The sequence below is a fragment of the Maylandia zebra genome, linkage group LG4 (genome assembly GCF_041146795.1).
Source record: "Maylandia zebra isolate NMK-2024a linkage group LG4, Mzebra_GT3a, whole genome shotgun sequence".
Classification (NCBI taxonomy): Eukaryota; Metazoa; Chordata; class Actinopteri; order Cichliformes; family Cichlidae; genus Maylandia; species Maylandia zebra.
In genome coordinates, this window is record NC_135170.1 from 25,970,268 (window position 1) to 25,989,361 (window position 19,094).

The 19,094-nt window shown below is 43.8% G+C and overlaps 1 protein-coding gene across 1 annotated transcript; it reads right to left on the bottom strand.

Moving 5' to 3' along the window:
* Nucleotides 1–485: 485 nt before the first annotated feature.
* On the bottom strand, nt 486–13,654 carry LOC101468597 (myosin heavy chain, fast skeletal muscle-like). The gene is made up of 36 exons (XM_076882798.1): nt 13,479–13,654; nt 13,237–13,393; nt 13,035–13,062; nt 12,844–12,955; nt 12,658–12,750; nt 12,507–12,570; nt 12,007–12,105; nt 11,813–11,916; nt 11,581–11,719; nt 11,377–11,495; nt 11,128–11,277; nt 10,873–11,043; nt 10,479–10,785; nt 10,269–10,345; nt 6,979–7,066; nt 6,779–6,896; nt 6,537–6,660; nt 6,322–6,458; nt 5,965–6,220; nt 5,536–5,778; nt 5,225–5,401; nt 4,969–5,114; nt 4,783–4,873; nt 4,290–4,679; nt 3,912–4,038; nt 3,660–3,778; nt 3,272–3,468; nt 3,005–3,179; nt 2,217–2,396; nt 1,928–2,131; nt 1,722–1,847; nt 1,465–1,635; nt 1,225–1,329; nt 1,046–1,141; nt 799–930; nt 486–609 (listed from the first exon to the last, which is right to left on the bottom strand). The coding sequence occupies exons 1-36, from the start codon at nt 13,563–13,565 to the stop codon at nt 592–594; spliced, it is 5,127 nt and encodes a 1,708-aa protein (XP_076738913.1). The 5' UTR covers nt 13,566–13,654; the 3' UTR covers nt 486–591.
* Nucleotides 13,655–19,094: the final 5,440 nt, after the last annotated feature.

Consider the following 19,094-nt stretch of genomic DNA (forward strand, 5'->3'; position numbering starts at 1 on the left):
TCATTAGACCACACCCCTTCTCATTACAGAGATGCACATCACCTAATATGCTTAATTGGTAGTAGGCTTTCGAGCCTATACAGCTTGGAGTAAGACAACATGCATGAAGAGGATGAAGTGGACAAAATACTCATTTGCCTAATAATTCTGCACTCCCTGTATATGATACTGAAAGTATTTCTTTAATATCGAATTATTATCTTATTTGTTTAAATGATATGACAGTGGGAATTAATTGTCATTCTAAATGGACATTTTGCTTATTATAGAGCATTTATGTTTAAATAATCTTAGGTTATGTAAGATATGGTTTCTTTAGTAAAGCTAACCTTGCTAGCACTGATACTGAAAGCTAGGATGAATGTTAAGCAGAGGTGCTGTCCTCATTTGCTAAATGTCCTGTAAGTATAAATGATGATTCTTCTGTTGAATATTATATTTTCCAATGTGAATTTTGTAAAAAAAATTATACTGATTAAATGTAATGAAGTCACAGGAAAGAGTTTATTGAATTAATACATTGCAAACAGACAATTTAGCAGCTGTTTCATATTTTATGAACGCTGACAAAAGGTTCCAAATAGATGTCTCTTACTCAGCACTTTCACCCTAGAAAAAAAATCATAAAAAAAAAATCCAATTATTCAACACATATTAACATTTTACAGGTTATCCCACATGAGATTGCAGAAGGACAAACTAAATTCTATCAGTGTATACAAAATTAATAATAATAATATAATATAAAAGATAATCTATCTAAAGACAACTAATTTAAAATGGGATTAGATGAATTACCTTTCCAGCATCACGGCTCTTGGCTCTCAGTTTGTTGACCTGAGATTCAGCAATGTCAGCACGCTCCTGAGCTTCCTCCATCTCATGTTGGACCTTTCTCAGTCTGGACATGTGGGTGTTGGCCTGTTCTTCCTGTTCAGTATTAAAGTATGTTGGATTGTTAAAGAAATATCTGATCATTCATGAGAGCTATATTTACATAATTAATCATCTTTCAATATTTAAGGTCACAGAACATTTCACTCACAGCCTCCTCAGCCTGTCTCTTGTAAGCCTTGACTTTGAGCTGTAGCTTGTCCACCAGATCCTGAAGTCTGACCAAATTCTTCTTGTCCTCCTCAGTCTGTATATATAGCAAACTGTTATTTAGAACTGGAGAAGAAACAATTTAGGAAATTATGAATTTCTAGGTAAATGTGTAATCACCTGGTAGGTGAGCTCCTTCACTCTCCTCTCATATTTGCGGACTCCTTTAACAGCATCAGCTCCACGTCTCTGCTCAGCTTCAACTTCAGCTTCCAGTTCACGGACCTTTAATGCCATTATAAATAATCAGCTTTTAATAAATATTAAGAGTACAGAGAAGAAAATGGGTGGAGATCATGTGATGGAATCAAAGTGTTTTTTCTTTTTAAATATTTGAATAATAGTTCGAGAACAACATACCCTGGACTCCAGTTTCTGGAGCTGCTTCTTGCCACCCTTCATGGCGAGGCTCTCTGCCTCATCCAGACGGTGCTGCAGGTCCTTGACTGTGACCTCCAGGTTCTTCTTCATCCTCTCCAGGTGAGCACTGGTGTCCTGCTCCTTCTTCAGCTCCTCAGCCATCATGGCAGCCTAAAATATGGGTGGTATTGGAATTATTGATCAAGCATGAACAAGAATTTTGAAAAGAAAAGAAGGCTTGTAAAGTACTAACTTCCATCAGTGATAGCCTTTTTGGCCTTCTCCTCAGCATTTCTTGCTTCCTGAACGGCATCATCCACCTCACCCTGAACCTGGACAAGGTCAGCCTCCAGCTTCTTCTTGGTGTTCAAAAGACTGGTGTTCTGAATGAAAGAGAACAGTTTTAATGATGTGATTCTCACTCTCTTATATCTCAAAGTCTTGTAATGTAATGAATAACAACCTGAGAGTGAAGCAGTCCAACACGCTCGCTAGCATCAACCAACTCCTGCTCAGCCACTTTGCGTCCTCTCTCTGTCTGCTCCAGAGCGGCTCTCAGCTCCTCAATCTCAGCCACCATCAGACCATTTCTGCGCTCCACCATGGCGACCTGCTCCTTCATGTCTTCCTGTCCTCTGACTGCATCATCCAGGTGCAGCTGAGCATCCTGATGACAAACAAACAAAAGATATTATCATTGTTTGCTTGGAGGTTAATTAAAACACAAACATACACACAATCTACCAACTCACCTTGAGCTGTCCTTGGACATTCCTCAGTTGTTTCTGGGCCTCAGCAGCCTGTCTGTTGGCATGGCTCAGCTGAATCTCCATCTCATTCAGGTCTCCCTCCATCTTCTTCTTGACTCTCAGGGCATCATTCCTGCTCCTGACCTCAGCATCCAGAGTGCTCTGCATGGAGTCAATCACCCTCTGTCATGGTCCGCGGCCCGGCGTCCGAGGTGCTGATGGGATGCCCACTCCCGTGGGCGTGGCTGCTAACTCCACACCTGCATCCCATCCCGGGCGATCACCAGGTGGACTATTTAATCCTGCCCAGCCTGCTGCTCCACGCCAGTCCGTAGTCGTCCTTCAGCGATCGCAGCTCGGCGTGTTTGAGCTACCAGCCTGTCCACCTGCCTGTCCGGAATTTGGATCAAAATCAGCCCCAGCCGCCTCGACCTTTCTGAAGCTTCTCCCCACGGACCCTCACCCCTCCCTCCGGTTCCCTCGGCCCCGCTATCATCCCTCCCACAGTCCCGCTCTCGGCGTTCCTGCGCGATTCACCTCCCGGTCCCTCGGTTTTTCTGGTTCCGTGCGTTTTTTTCCCTTCTACACTCCCGGGACACCCTCAGTTATAATAAAGTTTATTTTTTGTTCTCTCGTACCGCTGTGTGTGTGTGTTCTGCTCCTGGGTCCAGCTTGTGTGCGGAACTTCGGTTCATGACACCCTCTGGCTGTTCCTCTTGATCTGCTCCATCTCCTCGTCCTTCTCTGACAGCTTCCTGTCAATCTCACCTTTTACCTGGTTTAGCTCAAGCTGAACACGAAGGATCTTGGCCTCCTCGTGCTCGAGAATTAGCTCTCTCCACATCAATCATGAGGTCCTCCACCTCACCCTGCAGCCTCTGCTTGGTCTTCTCCAGTGAGGCACACTTGGAGTTCACAGCCTCAATGGATTCCTCAGCCTCCTGCAGGCGCTGGGCAAGCTTTTTCCTATCGTTTAAATAATTTTGTTTTTATTAAGGCTGAATTGGTTGGTTTTAAGTCTGAAAACTAATTTAAACAATGAAAGTATGGTGACTTACTTGGCCTCCTCCAGCTCCTCAGTTCGCTGGATGGCATCAGTCTCATATTTGGATCGCCACTGAGCCACCTCACTGTTGGCCTTGGACATTCCTCGCTGCAGCTCAGCCTTGGCCTCCTGCTCCTCCTCAAACTGCTCTCTGAGCAGATCACAGTCATGACGTGCTGACTGAACAGCATGAGCCAGGGCGTTCTTGGCCTTTTGAACACAATCAATGTCAGATGGACAATTTTAATTAAAATCAATTTTAAAGTCTAATGCTGAGAGGATGAGATATTTAAATGGTAACAACTAGGAACCAAATTAGAGGACAGTCAACCTGATTTAAAACTTATGTGTTTAAATTAGTAAGCGCTATGATATAAAAGAAGAGAGAAAATATTTCAGACCTTCACTTCCTCCTCAACGTGTCTCTTCAGTTCCTCAATCTGCTGAGTGAAGGCCTGCTTGCCCCTTGTGAGCTGAGAAATGAGAGCTTCTTTCTCCTCAAGCTGGCGACTGAACTCACCTGAAATTAAGACACATAAATTAAGCCTACCGGTAGTTTGTTTGATTTTATCCACTGATTGATGGTACTTTTATGTCAACTCAATGTGAATAATTTCCAGAGACAGACTGTTTTTTTGTTATACATCACTTACCATTCTCTGTCTGAAGTCTCGCCTTCTGGGCATTAATGTCATTCAGCTGACGAACATTCTCATCATTTTTGACTTTGAGTTCACTTAGTTGATCCTCAAGAGTCCTGCACATTTTCTCCAAGTTGCCCTGTCAAAACGGTTAACATTTTAAAGACTGATTACAATCAGTTATAGAGATTCAAATTTTTACATTTTTAAAATCTCATGTTATTTTACCTTATGTTATGTTATGTTTATGTTAATCTTTTCTTATTTCAACAGTCATTCATACACAGGAGTTTTAGTAATAATAACATTATCACATCTATGAATATCTGCTTTTAAAGGTTTTGAAATGTGAAAAAAACAAAGTCTTTTTTCTATAAATACTGTCCGCACCTTTGCTTCAGCAACAGCCTCCATGTTGCTGGAGAGGTCATCAATCTCCATCTTGTACTCGCTCTTCTCTTTCTCCAGCTTCTGTTTGACACGCTGGAGGTTGTCGATCTGCTCTCCGAGCTCTGCTACAGTGTCAGCCTGCTTCTTACGGAGAGCTGCTGCAGTAGCTTCATGCTGCAGAGTTGATTCCTCAAGATCACGACGCAGTTTCTGGAACTCAGCCTCTCGCTTCTTGTTCATCTCAATCTGAGCAGCTGTTGCTCCACCAGCTTCCTCGAGCCTCTCGCTGATCTCTTCAAGCTCCCTGGAGAGGTCGGCTCTCTGCTTCTCTACCTTAGCCCGAGCTGCCCTCTCAGCCTCAATCTCCTCTTCCAGCTCCTCAATACGAGCCTAGTTTGAAATTATTTGGATTTATCGATTAGAACCTAAACTAAACTAGGTTTTTGAATTATAATGAACAATATTCTTTATGAAGACTGGTCGTTAGTGTTACCTGAAGTTCTTTGATCTTCTTCTGAAGTTGAGCACCAAGGGATTGTTCATCTTCAATTTTGCTGAGAAGTTGGCTGATTTCAAAGTCCTTCCTTGGTGTGGAAGAAGTATGGTTTTACGATCATAGTCCATATGATTATTGCAATGCAGTGTGTGTAAAGAAAATTATTTACAAAAAAAGCCCTACTTCTTGATTTTCTCATCAGACTGCTGCTTGTCATTCTCCAGATCCATTATGGATTCCTGGGCCAGTTTCAGATCTCCCTCCAGCTTCCTCTTGGCTCTCTCAAGGTCCATGCGGAGCTTCTTCTCTTGCTCCAGTGAACCCTCAAGCTATAAAGTCATGTCAGTTGATTCAAGTGGTTGGTATGACAATGATTCAGCACTAAAATTCTTTCCATAAAAAACAAAAAACAACAACGTAATTTTTATAGTTTTCTTACATCATCAACTTGCTGTTCCAGCTTTGTTTTGGACTTGGTCAGAGTGTTGACTTTGTCTTCTTCTGCCTGGAGATCATCCAGTGTTTGCTGATGGGCCTCTTGTAAGGCTTTCTTCTCCTTAGTCAACTTGGCAATTGACTCATCTTGAGATGCCATCTCCTCTGTCAGGTTTTTCACCTGAAACAATGTGAATACATTAAGTTTAATTTTGTTCGAGATTTTGCTGATTATTTGATCGTTTAACATGTATATTCAAAGAACAACATTACATGTTTTAATTGAACTAAGTATACAATCAAAATGAACTGAACCTTGTTTTCTGTGGCATGTTTCTCCTTCTCCACTTTGGCCAAGGTGAGCTCCAAGTCATCAATGTCCTTCTTCAGCTCAGAGCATTCATCCTCCAGCTTCCTCTTCTTAGCAGTCAGCTCAGCATTGATTTCCTCTTCATCCTCCAGTCTCTCACTTGTCTCTTTGAGTTTTGCTTCAAGCTGGATTTTGCTCTTAATGAGCCCCTCACACCTTTCTTCAGCATCAGAGAGATTGTCAACTTCCTATAATACATGTTGAACACACAAGTTAGATTATTTGTGACAAAAGTGTAGTTAAAATCATAATTTTAACTACACTTTTGTTTTAGCAAATAAATAATCAGAGGGAGAGACAAACATGTGGTCTTTTTATATCTACCTTATATACATGAACTATAGGTGCAATGTATACTTTTCTCTACTACTTACTGCAGCCACTTGAAGTTGCAGGTCATTCTTCTCCTGCAGCAGGCTGACCATCTTCTCTTCCAGTTCCTTCTTCTTAGCCAGAGCAGCAGCCAGGTCTGTCTTCATCTTATCATAGTTCTCCTTCATGTTCTGCAACTCCTTCTCAGTCTCAGCACTCTTCAGAAGAGGCTTGATCTTGAAATATACTTTCAGCCATGGCCAGTTCTTGACATTCATGAAAGAACGGATGTTGTACTGGATGGTGTAGATAGATTCTCTAAAAACCAAACATGAGAGTGTTACTTTGTGTCGTCGGATCTTAATATGAGGAAGGAAATACAAAAGAGAATACAATAGAGTTTACTATGATAATGTTACCTCCTCTCCATCATCTTCACAAACTCTTTCCTCATGACGTATCCTCTGCAGAGAGCCTGAGTCATGGTCACCAGCTCAGCCAGTTTCTCATCTCTCAACTCCTCAAGAGTGCCCAGCAGACCAGCTTTGAAGAACACCTATTTAATCATTGAAAACATAAGTACAAGTACAAAGGGACAGTTTTTGTTAATGTCTATTAATATAATGAAGTGTACCTTTGTGTGCCCAAACATGTATTGTGTGTGATCCACATCAATGGAGCCAAGCAGCTTCTCTGAAGCTTTCTTGTTGTCAATGAACTGTCCCTCAGGGATGACACTGGCATTCAACACTTTGTATCTTCAAGAGAGATACAATTACAGTTGTTACTTAGATTTTTCTTCCATCATATTCAAGTTTGTCCTTTACAACAACCATGAAACCATTTTTCCTTTCCAATATTGTAATGTGCTGTCACCTCTGCTTGAAGTCACCATAGAGGATTCTGCTGGGGAAACCCTTTCTGCAGATTCTGATGCCCTCCAGTACACCGTTACACCTCAGCTGGTGGATGACCAGGAAGTTCTCCATAAGGCCTGAGAGTCAGAAATGCATAATGTTTCAAATCTTTTCTATATTCTTACTGTCATTTTTACAGTTAATATTACTGTAGGGTACCTGGGGTCTTTGTCTCATTGGGAATCAGGCAACGGACAAAGTGAGGATGAGTGCTTCTTAAGTTGGTCATCAGCTTGGCCAGATTCTCCTGTAGATCAGCATCATTAGATAATAGGTTGATACTATTTAAAAATGAGCATTTAATTTACACACATATCTATATCTATCTATATATCTATATATATATATATCTATATATATATATATATATATATATATCTATATATCTATATATATATATATATATATATATATATATATATATATATATATATATATATATATATATATATCAACATTCGAAAGAAGGGACTGCTCTCACAGCTAGAGATTGACGAGGTACAACACAAATGCTACGGCAAGGAGGAGTCAGGACGCCAGGTCAGGGGGGAGATATCATCACCCCCACCCGAGATTGGGTACATAGCCCCAAGTGCGATAGGAGAAGGATCGTTGAGTGCGAGAGGAACTGACCTGAAAAATAGGATCATGGCCAAGCTTGAAACCTGGATCCCCCGTAGCCGGTTACCAAGATTACGTGAAGTACCCTCAGAAGGTCTGCTAGATGATGTTAATGCAGCACTACGGGCAATACCTACAACCACGATTACCGACACTAACAAGCTGATCTACAATACGGCAGCAGTGATCAGTGAGATGCTTGGCTACAAGTTGAACAGCCACAAGGGGCAGTACCCTCCATGGAGAAGGAGGCTAGAGGGCAAGATCAAAGTAGCACGGAGGGAGGTTAGCCAACTAACGGAGTTGCAGAAATACAGCAAGCTGTCCATACCTGAGGCCTTGGAAACTGCCAAGCAAAGACTCACAGCCTTGGCCACCCGGTTGAGGAGGTACACCAGAGAGATAGAAGGCAGGAGAATAAACCAGCTGTTCTCCACAGAACCAGCAAAGGTGTACTCTCAGTGGCAAGGGAACAATAATAATAAGAGAACAGCACCACCAAGGCTGGAGACGGAGCAATACTGGAAGAGCATATGGGAGAAGGATGCAATCCATAACGGCAATGCTCAGTGGCTAGTGGATCTGAGGGCAGACCACAGCGACCTCCCTGAACAGGGTCCAGTAACCATCACAGTGGCAGATATCCAAGAAAGGGTCTCCAGTATGAAGAGTTGGACAGCACCAGGGCCCGACATGGTTCATGCCTACTGGCTAAAGAAGCTGACTGCACTCCACGAGTGTCTGGCAGCACAAATGAACCAGCTGCTAGTTAACGAGAGACACCCGGAATCAAATCATATCGCATCATATCGGCTAAGATGAACAGGCACATGGGTCAATACATGAGCGGGACACAGAAAGGAATTGGCAAGAATACCAGAGGTGCAAAACACCAGCTACTGGTAGACAGAACAGTCAGCCGAGACTGCAAGACCAGACTGACCAACCTGTGCACTGTCTGGATTGATTACAAGAAGGCCTATGACTCAATGCCCCACAGCTGGATACTGGAATGCCTAGAATTGTACAAGATCAATGGGACCCTAAGAGCCTTCATCAGGAACTCAATGGGGATGTGGCGTACAACACTGGAGGCCAACTCCAAGCCCATAGCACAAGTCACCATCAAGTGCGGGATCTCCCAAGGAGATGCTCTGTCCCCACTGCTGTTCTGCATAGGCCTGAACCCCCTCAGTGAGATCATTAACAAGACTGGCTACGGATACCGACTACGGAACGGAGCAGTTGTCAGCCACCTCCTGTACATGGATGACATCAAGCTGTATGCCAAGAGTGAACGAGACATCGATTCACTGATCCACACTACCAGGCTATACAGCAATGACATTGGAATGTCGTTCGGACTGGAGAAGTGTAGTCGGATGGTAACAAAGAGAGGGAAGGTAGTCAGAACTGAGGGGATTGAACTACCAGAAGGCAACATTGCAGACATAGAGGACAGTTACAAGTACCTGGGGATCCCGCAGGGGAATGGGAACAATGAAGAGGCCGCTAGAAAAGCTGCAACCACCAAGTACCTGCAGAGGGTCAGGCAAGTCCTGAGGAGTCAGCTGAATGGTAAGAACAAGATCCGGGTCATCAACAAGTACGCCCTGCCCGTGATCAGGTACCCTGCTGGGGTAATAGGCTGGCCAAAGGAGGAGATAGAAGCCACTGACATAAAGACAAGAAAGCTCCTTACCATGCATGGAGGGTTTCACCCCAAGTCCAGCACCCTGAGGCTGTACGCTTGGACATTCCTCAGTTGTTTCTGTGCCTCAGCGGGAGCAGAAGGAAGGGGGCCGGGGACTGGTGAGTGTCAGCACCACAGTCCAGGATGAGACAACGAACATCCAAGAATACATTGGGAAGATGGCCCCAACTGACCGATTGCTCAGTGAATACCTCAGGCAGCAGAAACCCAAGAAAGAGGAGGGAGACGAGGAACCATCATGGAAGGATAGGCCCCTGCACGGTATGTACCACCGGCAGATAGAGGAGGTGGCTGATATCCAGAAATCCTACCAGTGGCTGGACAAAGCTGGACTGAAAGACAGCACAGAGGCACTAATCATGGCAGCACAAGAACAAGCTCTGAGTACAAGATCCATAGAGGCTGGGGTCTATCACACCAGGCAAGACCCCAGGTGCAGGCTGTGTAAAGATGCCCCAGAGATAATCTAGCACATAACAGCAGGGTGCAAGATGCTAGCAGACAAGGCATACATGGAACGCCATAACCAAGTGGCCGGCATAGTGTACAGGAACATCTGTGCCGAGTATAACCTGGAAGTCCCGAGGTCAAAATGGGAGATGCCCCCAAGGGTGGTGGAGAATGACCGAGCTAAGATCCTGTGGGACTTCCAGATACAGACGGACAAAATGGTGGTGGCTAATCAACCGGACATAGTGGTGGTAGACAAACAGAAGAAGACGGCCGTAGTGATCGATGTAGCGGTTCCCAATGACAGCAATATCAGGAAGAAAGAACACGAGAAGCTGGAGAAATACCAAGGGCTCAGAGAAGAGCTCGAGAGGATGTGGAGGGTGAAGGTAATGGTGGTCCCCGTGGTAATCGGAGCACTAGGTGCGGTGACTCCCAAGCTAGGCGAGTGGCTCCAGCAGATCCCGGGAATAACATCAGAGATCTCTGTCCAGAAGAGCGCAGTCCTGGGAACAGCTAAGATACTGCGCAGGACCCTCAAGCTCCCAGGCCTCTGGTAGAGGACCCGAGCTTGAAGGATAAACTGCCCGCAGGGGCGTGCTGGGTGTTTTTATATATATATATATATATATATATATATATATATATAAAAATCTATACATACTCTGAAAAGAGCAGACACGGTCTGGAAGGAACCACCCTTCTTCTTGCCACCCTTCTTGCCACCACCACCAGCAGCCTCTGTTTTCATAAACAGTAAATTTCATTACTGGAATTGAAAAAATATTTTTCACTGTATAATTTTAGCCTGCAGTATGCACATTGTAGCTATCTGTACTGGACATGGGAGTTTGTGAGCACTTTTTTTTCTTACCTTCAGCTCCAGCATGGGCTGCGTACAGGAAGCCCAGCAGTTTGTTTGAAGACTTCTGGTAGAGCTGCACAACTGAGTCATTCAGTGGGTCCTTGTTCTTGTCCAGCCAGCCAGTGATATTGTAGTCCACTGTACCAGCATAGTGAACCAGGGAGAAGTGTGCCTCAGCCTTGCCCTTTCCAGGCTTTGGTTTCTCAAATGCTTTGGTCTTGCCAAGATGCTGATCGTGCAGCTTGTTCTTGAACGTTGTGTCAGAGGCCTTGGGGAACATGCACTCCTCTTCAAGGATGGAGAAGATGCCCATTGGCTGAGAAAATGGCACAAATCATATTAAAATTTCAAGGGAGGTAACATATGCAACCACATGTACATTTCTTCCTGAGCAGCTGTTTACCTTCTCAATAAGCTCAATGCAAGCAGCCAAGTCCATACCAAAGTCAATGAACTCCCATTGAATGCCTTCTTTCTTGTACTCCTCTTGTTCCAGGACAAACATGTGATGGTTGAAAAACTGTTGCAGTTTCTCATTGGTGAAGTTGATGCAGAGTTGCTCCAAGCTGTTGAACTGTAATAGTACAAACATGTCTAACTTCATGGCAATAAAGTCTTTAAAGTTTAAGAAATGTGTTGAAATGTTTCAAGTGCTCACATCAAAGATCTCAAACCCAGCGATATCCAGCACTCCAATGAAGAACTGTCTGGGCTGCTTTGTGTCCAGCATCTCATTGATACGGATAACCATCCACAAGAACATTTTCTCATAGATAGATTTGCACAGAGCCGAGACAGCATTGTTGACCTGGCAAACAAGAATTTATAATTATACAAAACCATATGAATACAGCTATAATGTTTATAATTATAATATGATTATACAAGTCTCCCTTTTATGAATTACCTGTGGGACGGTCTGACCTTTGGTCACCATCTCATTGCCAACCTTGACTCTTGGGTAGCACAAAGCTTTCAGCATATCAGCCGAGTTCAGGCCCAATAGGTACGCAATCTTGTCAGCCACTGTTGGATTAAAACAAATCATTATAATACCTAATAAATACAAATACTTCAAACATTTCTCCATTATAGAAATTTTTCACAATACCCTCGGTGCCATCAGGTTCAGCCTGCTCTTCACGCTGCTTCTGCTTGAATTTCATGTTGCCATGATGCATCACAGCACCAGTCAGCTTGTAGATGCTTAACTTCTCTTCACCAGTAAAGCCCAAGATGTCAATAGCAGTCTGTAAGAAAAAAATGAAATCAGCTATCAATAAATAAAACAAAAGAAGATATTTATGGTTAAGTATAAGATTCTGTGTCAAATGTGATTTTACATCTGTTGCAATGAACTCCTCCACATCATCGATGCTCTTGACAGTGATTTCACCCTGACTGATCATTGGATAGTCATAAGGGTTAGTTGTGATCAGAAGAGCCTCTGAAAGGAGAAATGAAGTTAACTTGTTTTTTGCTTAGAATGTGATTTTAATGGTTTTAAAATTTAAATTTAGGTGTCCTGTCAGCATACCCAGAAGCTCAGGCTTGTGGCCTGTCATCAGCTGATAGAAGATATGGTAGCTCCTCTCAGCAGACAACTGGAAGGTGACACGGGACTTCTCCAGCAGATCTAAGGACAACAGATTAATTTTGACACTGTAGACATGAGACATCACAGTCAAAACTGCAAAATGGATCATACATGCATTTATTTCCTTGGCTGTCATTGGGCGTGTTTGAAACTTTTTTCAGTTCTGTTGCTTTACTTATAACGTGCTTCACAGTATACCTTATTATACTTTAAATGTTCCGTGAAGTTGCAATATGTTCCTACTTATACTTACACACGATAACTGCTGGGTTACAGTATATAACTTATATATATAGCGTAACCACACTGTTCATGCATCCGTGTGTTCCACCACAACAGACAATATTACTTCTTCTGAAATTAAGTGACTCATCTCTTTATGTGCTGTAAAATAATTTCTATCACAGATAATGGTAATTTACACTGTGGTTCAAACTTACATGTTTCAATATCAGCTGAGGCCAGCTTGCCAGATGTGCCAAAGTGAATCCTGATGAATTTACCCTACAGGGGTAGATCTTTATTAATATTGCCTTTCATGAGAGCAAGTAGTAAAACGCTCATTTACATTAACTCATTTTAATCACTTACAAATCGAGAGGAGTTGGCATTCCTCACAGTCTTGGCATTACCGTAGGCCTCCAACAGAGGGTTGGCAGCAACAATCTGATCCTCAAGAGAGCCCTGCAAGAATATATTGTGTTTATGTGAGCTGATCTTCCAAAATTGATTTTCTTTTTCTGTCACAAAGACTTTGACGCAGAATAAAGAATCTACCTGTATTTTGCCAGCTGCTGGCTCAGCCTTCTTAGCTCCAAGAGCTGCAATTGTTGCAAAGTACTGGATGACACGTTTGGTGTTGACAGTCTTTCCCGCACCGGATTCTCCACTGGGGTTTAGGGGACACATTGTTAAAATGCCTTTATATCGTTTTTATATATTTTGCATACAGTTTTTATTATACTCACGTAATCAGGACAGACTGGTTCTCACGATCTAAAAGAAAAACATATAAGCATGTCTTGAATAATCTTAGTATTCATTTATTTCCTATCACTTATAAGTAGCTATGTGGTAAGAAGCAATTTTTTTCACGCAATGATTAATGGTCATCTCTTTAAGTAGAAGTCCTAAATGCATTTAAAGGCTTTAATAGAGAATTGAGCTTACCAGTGAGCATGGCCTGATAGGCATTGTCAGAGATGGAGAAGATGTGGGGTGGAGCCTCAATCCTCTTCTTTCCTCTGTATGCTGCTACACATGTAGCATCATATACAGGAAGCCACTTGTAGGGATTGACGACAACGCAGAACAACCCAGAGTAGGTCTGTATCATAGACAATAAATATCATTTAAACATTTACAGATCAGCATGATACTTTCCTCTCACACACAGCAATGTGAAAACTTACGTAGATCATCCATGATGCATAACGCTCTTTGAGGTTAAACAACACAGATGGCTCATTAAGGTGGGTCATCATGGCCATGTCCTCCATCTTATCAAACTTTGGAGGGTTTCTAGGGTGGATTTCATCCTCCTTTACAGTGACCGTCTGAATAGATCCGTCTGAATAGATTTTAATGATCCATCAGACAACTTCATCTTTCACAGTTCGGCATTATATATATATATATATATATATATATATATATATATATATATATATATATATATATATATATATATATATATATATATATATATATATTTTTTTTTTTTTTTTCTAAATCACATCAGAAACAGCAGTATGCGACATTACGTGATGGCAGAGCTTCAGTTCATCCTTTGTCATTTTTTTTTTTTTTTTTTTTTTTAATAAATAGGACAGGGGGAATGAATGAGAGAAAGAGGGGGAGAGAAAGAAAGAAAACCAAAGGGGAGAAGAGACGGTGAGAAGGGGGGGGGAAGAGAGAGAGAAAAAAAAAAAAAAAAAGAACTCCTGGGTCACCTGTATGGAGAAAAACAAACAAACAAACAAACAAAAAAAAACAAACAGAGGAGACAGCAAACAACAAAGAGCAACATAATAATAGAGAAAACAAAGCACCATCACAATAAACTAGCTAGTCATAGATATCAATATTTACTAAATAATAAACGATATTGTGCAGCACGCAAGATAGACAGCGCACAGTGTGCTTTGAGGCAGCCGCCAAGAAAGCTTTAGTCCGCGTCTGTGAATACCCATGTGTGCATACCTGTGTGGATCAGCATGCTTGCATTCCAAAGGTTTCTCCATGTAATGATCTGCTAGGGAGTGTGGGGGGGCCACAGCCCCGTCCTCCAGGGTGTGAAGTGGGTATGGAGGAGATCAAAACTCCAGACATCCAGAGGCCCCCAGAACACAAGAGACCATGGAAGACCAACAGAGGGGCAGCCGCGCCACTGTTCCAGTAAGAGCTGAGGAGAGTCCCAGATGAGGGCTCGCCCAGCAGCCGCGGAGCAGAAGTCAGGGGGAGTTGCAGTGACGCGCCCGTGAGCTCCGCCGGCCCCCAGCTGTGCCTGAGTGACCGAGCCCCAGGCCGAGAGGCCGGGGGCACCCCACCTCCAAAGGGGCCCGAGCGAGCCCCAGGCCCCAGGCCCCGACAAGCGGCCGCCAAGGAGTGAGCCGGTGTGTACCCGGACGCCCACCCCCAGACACAAAGAACCACCAACACACCGACACCTGAGGGAGTCCGCCACCGGCAGGGGAAGTGGTGGTGGGTGGAGATAGGCCTCCAAACCTTGGAGGGCCTGAGGTGTCCCCAGAGAGGTGGCGTCTGATACCCAACCTGACATATAGACACAGACATACAGGCACACACAGACACAAACATCCATTCCCACCCTCATGCTCTCATATGCACTCACTCCACACTCAACCAACGTGGAGACAGACATAAAGAGACGCTGTACACACAATCACACTCCCCAAGCGTACTCTACAAACCGGGTCTAGGTACCCTTGCCCCTGGAGGGGGGAATTGCACCCAGACCCAGGTGGTGTTACCCTTTTCCCTGCGGTGGGGAGAGGCAGACCACCCCGACTCCGCAGCAGCAGGGAGGCCCCACACCCCAGACCGCAGTCGGACGGCCAACTCCTCCTAATAGCCCTCCCGCTCCAGCAGGCCGCAGAGAATGGGGGTGGGAGAAGACTCCAAACCTCCCTCCACCCGCTCATTGTAGTGTTGATGCATATGTGTTCTAAGGTGCAATTAAAACCCAGGAGGGCATGGAGCTACCTGCCAAGGAGCAGCAGGTAAGCGCATAGTCCCTCCTGCTAGCCCTCAATGACTAAGTGTATTTAAAATTGAGAGGTGGGCAACGACGTCAGGGGTGAGGTATACACCCTGATGGTGATTTGGACTCCGTGATTGTGCCCACCCCCAAGATCCTATATGTATGTGTAATGAGAGTGTGAATAATGTGAATGTCTAAGTTGTGGGATAAAATTGAGGCAGAGGCAGCCAGAAGGGGACAGGGGACAGGGGGGGGGGGTAGCCTCCTCTGCACCCTGGTGACATACCCCCACTCCAAGGCCCTGCATGTGTGGGTGGTTGTGGAGGAGCGGGAAGAGGGAGGCAGCTGGAGATGGGGAGGGAAGGAAGGGAGGGGCAGGTAACCCCTCCCTGGGGCCAGCTCCCCCGCTGACCCCAGTAGGCACCCCCACCCTCCGCGACCCGCCAGGGAAGGGGGGCCCAGGCCCATCAGACCGGGGCCCAGTGCAGTAGCGCCCCCCGGCTCCACAGAGCCCTGGACAGTCCACCCAACCCCACCACAGAGAAAACTGCACCCACCCCACCATCCCCACATCTTCCAGACTACATAAGACGGTAAACGCCCAGGCTGAGATCTTCCTCCACCTCTCCTGTATCTCCCCCTCCTGCAGAGAGTTCCTGAAGAGAAGAAAGCTCCTGCAAGATGTGACCATCCCCCCCACCAGTTGAAGAGCCCCCCAGGCGGCTCGACGCACCGGCGGCACCCTGCTCCAGGGCCGGGCCCCCATGCACCCACCCGCCCACAACCCCGGCAACACACCAACCAGGACCCAAGCCCCCGAGGCCCGGCCCGGGCCCCAGCCCAGAGACGGAGCGCCCCCAGAACCTCACGCCCATCCCGGACCCACCCAGGGGCAGCCAGGTTGCCAGGTCAGTAACCCACGTCCGTCAGCACAGACCCTCCCCTAGCCCCGCTGCACGCAGCCGCGAGGAAACAGTCACCTGAGAGCCAACAGAGCCCCCAACCGGACGTGACCGTTCCCCGGGTTGAGCCCCCCAAGGAAGATGCCTCCGGGGAACCCCCCGACGCCCTAAGCCTGTCCCTACCCCCTCACCAATCACAACAGTGAAGGCGGGACCAAACTATGACCCCCCACCCCCACTAGGTGATGGAGCTGATAAAAGGGGCCCAGAGCAATTGATCTAATGTGGTGGCAGAGGCTGTGTCAAGACTAATGTAATCTAATAGATAATTTCTATATTGGTTAGAATTAAGATTATTTTTATTTTTCCAGTTCATGAGGACTGTTTTCTTGGCTATGCATAGGGCAGTGAAGATCATATGGGCTATATTCTTTTCTGAAGTGACATTATCTAAGCTGCCCAGTAGACACACTAAGGGGGAAGTTGGAATGTTACATTTCAGACACTTTGATAAGTCTTGTTAAGGTTCAAAATATTGGGGATGGAGACAAGAGAAAAAACCACAATAACAACACTGGTCCGGCCGGGTTGAGTCAAACGATGATTTAATGATCACACACGTGGGAGATGGACACTGATGCAGACAGCCTCAAAATCTCAAAATGGTGGAGCATTGCTCAAACTTTTATAACCTCTGGTGCCTCCACCTTATCATAAAAAGCCTAAACATTCACATGCTCTCTCTCACACAGCGCCTAAGCTACGACCTTGGCTCCCTGTTTATCTGCTCCTGCTGAAATGGGGCAGAAAACTCCAGCACACTCTGTTCTCTTCTACTCAGACAAATTAGACAATAACCTTCTGCGAACAGTATTTCTTATAACTCAGCAATATAAAGCATCATAAAACAATATCATTCATTCACAACAAGTCAGCAATTTAATGTAATGCAAATCAGTTTAACTAATGCAATAGTTATCAGCTTCTTCTAATTCAGGAGAATAATGCAAACTAAAACTACATAATAATTCACAATCTTTAATTAGGGGTATAACATGGCATAAAATAATATCATAATTTTACAGTCTTCACATATCTCGCGCCAAAACTTTTGCACTGGTGGACAGAACCAAAGAGCGTGGATGTAATTGTCTGGTGTATTGCCTTGACAGTGTGAGCAGTTGTTGGAAGATGTAAAGCCCATCTTGAACATCCGATGACCTGTATAGTGCACTCTATGAAGTATTTTGTATTGTATTAATTGCAGACTGGGATTTTTAATTAATTTAAAAGTTTTTAAGCAAATCTGAGACCAGAAGTTTTGGTCTAGGTTGACTGATAAATCTGCTTCCCACTTTGCAGTAGGAAGGGATATTGATTCATCTAATTTAGAAAGTGTTCTGTATATTTTAGATAATAATTTGGGGGATTTAAGAGTAAGAAAATGTGCCGCACTTAGTGGTGTTTGTAATTCAACTTGACTGAGGTTAAATTTCTTTTTTACTATGGATTTAATTTGTTGATATTCTAAAAACCTTGTCTTGTTGATCCCATATTGTTCAACTAGTCTGTCAAATGGAATAAATTCTGTTCCCTCTAATATATGTTCTAAGTATTTAATTCCTTTACAACTCCATTCTGGGAAATTAATCATATTATTGTTTTGTAATATGTCAGGGTTATTCCAGATAGGTGTACGTTTGCATGGGATTAATGAAGACTCCGTTATTTTTAGAAACTCCCACCATGCTGTTAGAGAAAAGCTGATGTTGATACTTTTAAAGCATTCATGTCTTTTGATGTTTGAGCTAATAAATGGTAGGTCTGAAATCTCTAGATCCTTGCATAGTGCCTGTTCAACATCTAGCCAGGGCTCAACTAAGAAGGTATGTTTTAACCATTCTGAGATGAACTGAAGCCTGTTGGCTAAGAAGTATTGGTGAAAATTAGGCAGATCTAATCCTCCTCTATCCTTGGTTCTTTGTAGCGTTTTTAAGCTAATACGCGGGGGTTTATCTTTCCAAAGGAATTTGGAAATATATGAATCCAGAGATCTGAACCAATCTTGTGATGGTTTGTTAGGGATCATCAAAAATAAGTAATTTATTTTTGGCAAGATCATCATTTTTATAGTGGCGACCCTTCCCATGAGTGATATGGGTAAAGATTTCCATCTAGTCAGATCGCCTTCTACTTTCTTTAGAAGTGGGATGTGGTTTAGTTTAGTTAAGTCTGAAAGCTTAGGAGAGACATTAATACCTAAATATTTAATATTTCCGGATTGCAGTGGGGCAGAGGAAGAATTATGGAAGGAGCAGTTAATGGGGAGAACTGTAGATTTTGGCCAGTTAATTGAATAATCTGAAACTCTTGAAAACCAGTTTATTAGAGTAATTACCTCAGAGAGGTTGGTTTGTGTGTTTTGCAGAAAAAGCAACACATCATCCGCATAGAGACTGATTTTATGTTCTATGTTCTTACATTTTATGCCCTTAATTGTTGTAGCCTGTCTAAATGCTGCTGCTAGAGGTTCGATAAAAATTGCAAAAAGTGAAGGGGAGAGTGGGCATCCCTGTCTGGTGCCCCTCAGGAGACAGAAGCTGGAGGATGTCTGGTCATTTGTTCTGATACAAGCCGTTGGGGAATTGTATAATATTCTTATCCAGTTTATGAAAGAGTTTCCAAAACCAAATTTGTGTAAAGTTGCGAATAAAAATTTCCAATTAACTCTGTCAAATGCTTTTTCTGCATCTAGAGATAATATTATGGTTTCGATGTTTTTATCGTATGAGTAGTCTATTAAATTAAGTAATCTACGAGTGTTTGTTGAGGAGTGCCGACCTTTTATGAAACCAGTTTGGTCAGGATGAATTAAGAGGGGGGTCATTTTCTCTAATCTCTTT